Raw genomic sequence first — 9119 nt, 5'->3', positions numbered from 1 at the left:
ATGGAAGAATGAGAGTTGGTGTAAATTGAACTGTGTTTTAGCCAAGCAGGTTAGTATTAGGGGAAAACAACTTATGCTGCTGCTGGCTATCCTGCCATCTTTTGATCCAATGCTACTTTGATTTTGTTCTCAAGCCCTGAAAGAAGAGAAGAGATTGCACTATTCGGTTTGTCTCTTACTTTAAAAAGAGAGAACGTACATTGAATACCCAAAACTTTATAAATTAAACTATATTTAGATCCATGCAGGTGCAAAATTACTGCAGATGCTGGAATCTGTACTGAAAACAAAAAATGCTGGAGATTGCAGTGGGTCAGGCAACATCCATGGAGAGAAAACAAGCTAACATTGAGTCTAGATGACTCATCAGCCACTGTGATCTCCAGCATGTTGTTTTCAGTATATTTAGCTCCATCCATTATACAGCAACAACTCTGCTTTCATGGCCCTTTTGCGCTGCAGCTTTAAATATGATCTTAAATCTGAACTCTTTTTTAAATAATACTTCGCTCTCAATTTAAAATTATACTTGATGGACAAATTAATATCCAACAAGTACAAATGAACCCTGATCATTTGACATACCACCTAATATTCTCTGTTGGGTCTAAGGTTCCAAGGTGGGGTAGTGGAGGAGATTGGAATGTTGTGACAGTGGATCCCACACCTGCTGAGTGGGAAGGAGAAAGGCAGAGGACCACATGTATCCGTGTGCTGACAGATTTATTTAGAATAAATTAGCAAAAAACAACTCATTTATGGATTTCAAGTTAGAAGATTTAATATATTTTTGTGTATACAACGTTTGGCAATTGTGCTCTCTTTCCAAAGGAGAAAACCTGAAAAAAATTTCAACATAAATGCTGGAAGGCAATGTTACAATATGAGGCACCATCTAATAAAGCCAGCAAGAAATCAAAAGTAGCCTTCAAGAAAAATCTCACAAGCAGCCCTCCAGGGGGAAAACAAAATTGATCCATGACCTGAACAGTCTCATCTTGCACTCACTTGGTTCACTAAATGTCAATTGAACATAATGGAATAAAAATTGCATACTACGCTTACAAATTAACTACACATAGCTGAAATGTTTATAGCGTTAAAAATTTATTAGGTATTTTTCTGATCATCTGGAGAAAAGAAAAGGAGGCAATTGTGCAGTACAGATTTCTAAAGCAAAGAAATTACATGTACAATATACAGTAGCTGCACTTACATCAATTCAGATCACAATTTTAAGAATTTTTGTCACTGTACAGAAATATTCTCCAGGTGTAGCTGAGTGTGTCTTGGTTCAACTCAACACAACTTCATAGATCTGGACTTAAAGAAAAACAAAACTGCATACGGGGCTTTATATGAATAGAAATAAGGCTGTTGCCTCTGGAATGTTGAACATACGAGGGTAAAGCTCCAGAGATTAGGTTAACAAGTGCTTTTCACGTGCAATTTATTTTCTGCTAAAGCTTTCCAAACACAGTATCTTCGATATGAACCATTGAGGTGAACTAGGATTGTGATATGGGGCCCAATGGGCAATAAAGAAATTTTCTGCTCAATGCTAACTTTCTACAGCAGCACCCTAGTCCCTGAAATCCTACATGCCTTCCCCAAAAAAAACAGCATTTCTCATTCAGTTGTAAGTGATGGTCCATTGCTTCACACAAGCATCATGGGATGTTGTCACCAGAGTATGTTCATTCAACCAAGCGACACCGCTTATGTGATACAACCGATGAGTATCTAAAAGGAAAAAGGTTTACGTATAAATTCACAAAATATTCAAGAATCATGTAAGAAAACATCAATTCTGCATCATAGTCCTCATTACCATTCAGAAATTTCTAGTCCTACTTCAAATGCATGAATTTAAAACTGCACTGTCAACTTTCACTTTAATCAAAGCAATAATCAAGTCACATTGCTACAGCAACTGTGTTCTGAACAATTTAATCAAAAATTAAAACAATGAGATAGTAGGAACTGCCAATGCTGGAGAATCTGAGATAACAAGGTGTAGAGCTGGATGAACACAGCAGGCCAAGCAGTAGAGGAGCAGGAAGGCTGGCGTTTTGGGTCTGAAGAAGGGTCCAGTCCCAAAACATCAGCTTTCCTGCTCCTTACACCTTGTTATCTCAAATTAAAACAATGTTATCTTTTATTTATATTGAAAATTTAACATTTAAAAAATCTTTTACATGTTCCTCTTGCAAACTACAGCAAGTCTAAAATTCAAAATTGAAGCAGGTCACGTGCATTGAGCAAACAAACATTTTATTGCAAAATATCTGGAAAGCGTGTGTACTTGCATGTCAACCTGTCCTTTTCTCAAATTATTAACTTTGGATAGCAAGTTTTGCCATAAAATGTAGGTACCAAATTTCAACAAAAGCACACAGTAAACCATTTTGTTAAGTAATATCAGTGGCACAACTCCATGATGGAGTTGGATTTAAAAAAGATCACTAGTCATCTGACAAGTGGTCAAAATGTACAGGTTGGCATAATGCTATTAACTGTCAGAGCACAGCACCAGATCATCAGATAAAAAGAATAGTTTCCATTCAATGTACATGAAAGAATAAGCTGTTTGGTTGAAGTTCAAACTTCTGCAAAAATTAATATCCACCATCACAAGTGTAATATCAAGGAACAATCAGACAATGCAACCATTATTATCTAAAATATTTGATTGTATGCAAACTTTTAATGAAGGGTGTTCAGTTACATACAAGTATATAATTAGTCGCATAAGACCACCAAATGGTCCCTCAAGCCCGCTCTGCCATTTAATATGATCATGGCTGATCAGTTTGCGTTCTGAATTCCCACCTACCAATAACCTTTGGCTCCCTTGCCTAACCAAAATAAAATCTACCTACTTTCACCTTAAAAATATCCAATGAGTCTACTGGAGGCATAGATCTAAGGTTCTCCTAAGCCTCAGAAACAACGTCTCCACATCTTTGTCTTAGAAGGGTGACCTCTAAGTTTTAATGCATCTCCCAGCACCCCTAACACCTTCCCTGCTCATGAACCGATTTAAAGTTATTGTAAGCGAATAAAGACAGTATTGAATCATTTAGCGTCCAATTCAAGAAAAGTGAAGCAGCATGAAGTTTAATGTACTCACAAACATATGGTTTTGAGCAAATTCACATTTAAATTCTGTGATCTTTTGTACCAGTTTGGTTAATTTAACTTGACTAGCACTAACTTGACCAAGGAAAAATGACTTTTAACTTCTGCCTCTTCAACAGAAAAGTTACATTTGAAGGTCATGGTCCTTTGTTAGCATAACTTTCAAATTAGATTTTATTTTCGCTTCATTTCTAAACTCAAATCATTAACTCAAATACAAGTGATCAGACTACAAATCTTCAGACACCATGAATGGTTGCTAGAAAATTCATTCATGGGATGTGGGTGTCATTGGTAAGGCCCATTCCTATTTGCCCAGCGGGCAGTTAAGTACCAACCCAATCAGACAAGGTAAGTATGACAGTTTCTTTCTCTAACTGACATTAGTGAATTAGATGGGTTTTTCCTAACAATAGTTTTATGGTCATCATTACATTCCTAATTCCAGATATTTACTAAATTCAAGTTCCACTATCTGCCATAGCAACATATGAACCCGGTCCCTAGAACACCACCAATTCTCTGTTCTGTAGCCTTCAGTTAAAATTATATCTACAATCAAGGTTTTCCTTGAATCTCCACTATTTTGTGTAGCAAACATTTTTTCATGTGAACGGTTACAAAGATGTTTCATGTTTAATGTTTGAGGTTTACAGATGGAAGGATTGTGGAAAGAGAAATTTTTCTAGTTTTGTGGGAATTCTAGCAACAGTTCCTTTAAAACTGGTTGTTGTAAAGGCACGGTTGTTTTTTTTTAAACAAAACAAGGCTTCCTAGAAATAACATAACTGGTAACACCCACTTGGTCTATTGTAGACAACAGAAGAATAGTGTGTTTGAATAGTGGAGAGTGCTTTCATATCTGGTATTTGTTGTTGGGTTTGGGGGGGTGGGGTGTAGGGATGGTAGTGGTAGGGGAAACAAGAAGCTGGTTAGAAAAGGCTGCCTAGTTAATCTCTCCTCTTTCTGAAGAGAACTCATGTGTTGAGTTCAGGGTGAAACCTATTTATTCCTGTGAAACTGTGACAGAAATAACTTTTCAATATTGTACTTCCTAAGCAAGCTGTGTCTGCCAAGACTTCAGACAACACTGCATGGTTACTGACTTGTGCTAGGGCACAGCAAGAATATGCATAATGGCCAATTTTTACTTTTAATAATGTGAGCCCCTGGAGAGAGAAATTTTTTTCTTTTCCTGATGTGTGTGTGTTTTGGGTTATTTAGAGGAATTAACAATTATACTTCCATATTACCGCCTATATAAGTTAACCAGTTATTGAATCCTCTTTCGTGAAACTTTGTTTTGATAATAAACCAGTAATTGTGTTTATTGAAGAATGAATCTTTTTATTTTAAACTTGATAAAGTTAAGTTATCTCTTGATAACTGGGGAAAGCTTTATTTGGTGTGGTGACTTGTGGGAATAGCAGAACTAGCCTTTATCTCCAGCCTTGGTTATAATGAAAAAAAAAGGTTGACAAGTCCAAGTACACCGTGTCCAAGGGCTTTCCAAAGTCCATTTAGGATGTTATTTTTTTGAAAAATTGAGCAACTGGTCAGGCAAGAACTTCTTCTAAACCATTAGATGTTGTATACACTTACCTAATTTTACTTAAAACTTTAATTTTGTTTTAAAGAGTAAAGGACAGCCTTCAGCTCAAATGCTTAGTCAGTCAATAGTTAACTATTTCAAATATTTCATGTAAATCTAAGTTCCTGTCTCATCAGGGTAATACAATCATTTGAGCACATTTAAGACTGGTTAGTTGTTGCTTAGTTGATGTCTTGGACGGTAAGCTCTAGAAGTCTCATCCCAGATCCTCACTCAGACCACCTATAGTATCAATCTGCATTTGCTCAGAGGCCAGAATGATGACTGGTGAGAGATGCAGAAATAAACACAGTATTGCATCAAATGCTTTCCTCCGGTTGGAGCTAAAAATCGATTGATGTTATGAATGCAGCCAATGTTACATAATTTTAGTATGGTTATTGGAGGCAATAGATGAGAAAAGTACAAAAAGCATTAACACTTAAAATGCTAAAATTCATTAGATCTTAGCAAACTCAATTCAAACAGTTCACAACCATTAAAAAGGCATACTTTGAAGCACATTATAAATACCTGGTATTTTGAATATTTTATTTTGATCCTTTAGGGTCCAGATAAAGACTAATCCATCCATCCCACCAGTTGCAAAATGTTGATTGTCTGGAGACCATGCTATGCAGAGAACTTTAGCGTGATGCCCATAGAAGCTGTCTTCCTCCTATTAAAATATAGGTTTTGTTAAAAGTTTCTCCCATTCCACCACAGCCCCGTCTACTCAAATCTTGAGTATTTTTACATGACTAGGAGCAAAAGAAAAATATTTCAATAGATTTCTAGATAGAAGGGAAATGGAGACAGCACAAGAAAATGGCAGGAAGTAGATGATCAGATTGACTTGTGCAGCAGACTCGAAAGGGGAATGGCCTTTATCCTATTTATCTCCTGGGGGGGTGTACAATATCATTCAATGCAATGAGTCAACCTACAGCACAACCCCAATATGGGAATGGCCAAGTTCCTTTGTCCTGATTCTCCTCATTGCAGGAAGCAATTTTTAAAAGAATTTGAGAATTCAAAGATCTAACTTGCTTTCGTCTCAGCGAAACAGTGTCACTGCATATATTACTCAAGATCTCCACAATCAGACATTCCTGCAAGATTTTTTCAACGTAAAATGGAAATCAAATCTGGGAAAAAAAAAGTATTTTTTGCTCCACATTCATTCCTCAACCTCCTCCTGCAAGTGGTCATCATACTCAATATGGTTGTGCAAATGCTGCCTGCCCTCACTAAGGTTACTCATGTGATTTCTTCAAGGCTACCTAGCAGGTATCAACTGAGCCCAATCTACACCATGTATTCCAGCAAGATTGATTGCTGGGAATGGGGACACTGGGCAAACTTCACTATCTCCCCCTAATACTCTCTTTAGCATCTGCTTAAAATCTTTTCTCATGGTGAAAAGGTTACAGGAATGGCAGAAACAAATCCCCCTGGTTTCCGTCCTTGCTCATTTTTAGAAATAACTTTACTTTTCTAAAAAAGCCAAATACAGATTACAGCAAACACTATCTCCCACTGCAAATACTGGTGAGCTACAAGATGTTAACAAGCAATTATGATGTAAGATTTACGATTTACATCAACTGGGGGAGAAAAATCTCCATTACTTTAAATCTCGAGATGAATTGATCAATCACAAAAATGAACAGTCATACTAAATATTAAATAAAATAAATAAAGTGTACAGAAAGTACATTTTAGATTCTTTGGGGATTCGAATTCATCTCAAGAATAAACTTTCTTCAACATTAAAAGATGTACAGATCCAAATTGTGTTCCAAGGTCCCTTCTGAAGGAAGATGAGGAAGGATGGGAAGAGTTAAACATGGATAATGGACTGGACATTAAACCCGAGGGGGAAAAAAAAGATTAAAAACAAACCATAACTTTAGATCAAATAACTGGCTTTGGGAAGATTTTAAAAATGTGGAAAGATAAAAGATGGAAATTCTAAACTGCAAGGAGGAAGGAACCAATATCTCTGGCAGGAAATAGAGGGGTGAAGGTATACGTGGAAGATGAGTCAGAAGACGAACAAGTGTGGATTTAAGGCTGAAGGTGGAAAGAGTTACGGCTAAACAAAAGGATTTTAAAAAGTGATGTATCACACCTCATTGAGGTAGTAAGCTGCAAATCAAGTTCCACTAATCCTAAAAATGTCAAATTACACAAAGTCCCCAATTTATCTGTCGAATAGATCCATGTCAACAGAAAACGCAGACCAAATTTCTATACCGAACAAAAACTAGTATTCATTAGAAATAGATTCTAACTACAGGTAAACAACTATGAACTGTCAATATAAAATACTACCAGTTAAACTCTGACTCCCTTCTAAAAAAAAAAAATCACACATACATAGACAAACAGCATAGGTGAAGTAAAAAAAATACACTACAGTAACAAATCAATGCCATCAGTCCTCAGGATTCAATGGTATGTTCATTTCCTTAAGTCCTTCAAATCTCTGATCTTTTACTTCAGGTTCTCTCATCTTCACAGGAAGCACAGAGCAACTGGCTCACAAGTTGTAAAGTCTCTGACTTTTGGCTAAAAGCAATAGCTTAGAGCAACTAATGGCAGAAAATAAAGTGGCTTTCTTCAGGCTTTAGGTATTTTACTGGAGAAAGAAAGAGACACTAGATTTCTGGAACAGGAGGTGAGGGAATCTCACTATCGCTCACATGCATGAGCTGTTCAGCTACTCCGGAATCCAAACAGCTGGCACTCACAACTGGTTGCAGTTGCTCACACCAAATCAGCTACTTACTGCCAGCTAAACTTCACTTTGCATACACTCACTGGTGATGGACCATCTACAAAGAGCCTCCCCTATTGTTTGAATAAAACATCAGTGTGAATACAACTTAGAATGGGTTTCAATACCTTGCCTTTTCAAAGGGCAGCAATCCCTTCCACAATCTTTGTTTTTAATCTTTTCTATTTAAGGCCACAATTAAAAACATAATAATAAGATGTTGTCTTTATAGAATTTGATGTACCAGGTACATGGGTTGTCGGGGGGTGGCAATGGGAAGAGATATAGGTGTGCTGTTATGAGAATATGGAGCAGATAGAACTGCATATGAATGATTTTGAGTATTGGATATTTTGCAGAATGAGAAGAATGGAAAATCAACAAGTCACCAATGACAGTACAGAATTTCAGTGGTAATGCTGTTAAGTTATGCAAAGAGCTGAGTAATGCTCCAGGTTTGGAGTTCGACGTAACACAGTGTGGAGCTGGAGGAACACAGCAGACCAGGCAGCAGAGGAGTAGGAAAGTTGACCTTTCTTCAGAAATATAGCCCCATTTTTGAAGGGTCCTGAACCGAAACGCCAACTTTCCTACTCCTCTGATGCTGCCTGGCCTGCTGTGTTTCTCCAGCTCCACACTGTTGTCTCAGACTCTAGCATCAGCAGTTCTTACTGTCTCTGTTGGAGTTAGACAGAATGTTTAGAATTCAGTTGGAGATCAAACAAGATCAAGATTTTGGGAATAGTCTGGTTGAGGATGAACATATAAAACAATCTTAATAATAAAACCAGATGTTCAAGTAGAGCATTCTGGAGCGAAGACAAAAATAGTTAAATTAATTTTGGGTTAGTTTAATGCACATAGACTAGATGGAGTTCTGAACCATATTAGCCAGTTTTCTAAACATTAAGCAAAATTATGTTCAGACATTATAAAAGGAGAACAGTCTCGTTTAACAATATTACAGGAAATAAAATTACCTTGTAGTTATCTGCAACTGTAAACACTGTTGTGACTTTATTTGCAGAACAGACAGCAAGGGTTCCACCATCAGGTGAATAAGACAATGCAGTCACAGGTCCCAAATGGCTTGGAGACAGAACAGAGTGTTTTTGCAGTGTAGTACCTTGAATCGAATATAGATGCACACTGGAATCCTAATGATTAAGGTAAACACAAATCAAAGTTTAAAATTGAGAAAAACAAACTTTGATATTCAGCTTTTGTTTTGTAACAAGGCAGACAGTAATGAAACCCCTTCCAACTGTCAAACCTGTACCAATTCTTTTGTATTATGATGTACTTCTATAACTGATGCACTTCATTTTTGAAAGATCAACTCAATCATGCAAATGGCAGCAAATTTAAATTAACTTTACAACCAGAAACTGAATATTTCAATAGAGCATTAATTATCCCTGAAAATTGAAAAGCAGAGAACAATATTAAATTTCACAGAAAGATGAGAACTTTAGTGAACTTATACTGTGACGATACTATGGTTTTTAAGAGTAGTATTTTGTCCTGGTAGCTGTTTTTTAAATAAAGAAAAATTGAGACTAGGTTACGAGCAGTCTGCTCAAAGTCAATAAAGAAAACAACTTG

At 36.7% G+C, this 9119-nt stretch overlaps 1 protein-coding gene across 1 annotated transcript in view; it reads right to left on the bottom strand.

Moving 5' to 3' along the window:
- Positions 1-755: 755 nt before the first annotated feature.
- Positions 756-9119, bottom strand: part of wdr1 (WD repeat domain 1) — a 51284-nt gene continuing 42920 nt past the window's right edge. Inside the window, exons 13-15 of the mRNA XM_020533391.2 lie at positions 8495-8671; positions 5267-5411; positions 756-1743 (exon numbers count right to left, since the gene is read on the bottom strand). Coding sequence (XP_020388980.2) covers positions 1634-1743; positions 5267-5411; positions 8495-8671 — 432 coding nt within the window. The 3' untranslated portion in view covers positions 756-1633. The remainder of the gene's footprint in view (positions 1744-5266; positions 5412-8494; positions 8672-9119) is intronic.

The sequence above is a fragment of the Rhincodon typus genome, chromosome 1 (assembly GCF_021869965.1).
Source record: "Rhincodon typus isolate 14 chromosome 1, sRhiTyp1.1, whole genome shotgun sequence".
Lineage (NCBI taxonomy): Eukaryota > Metazoa > Chordata > Chondrichthyes > Orectolobiformes > Rhincodontidae > Rhincodon > Rhincodon typus.
The sequence above is the reverse complement of the archived record's forward strand: the minus strand, read 5'-3'. Positions and strand labels throughout refer to the sequence as shown.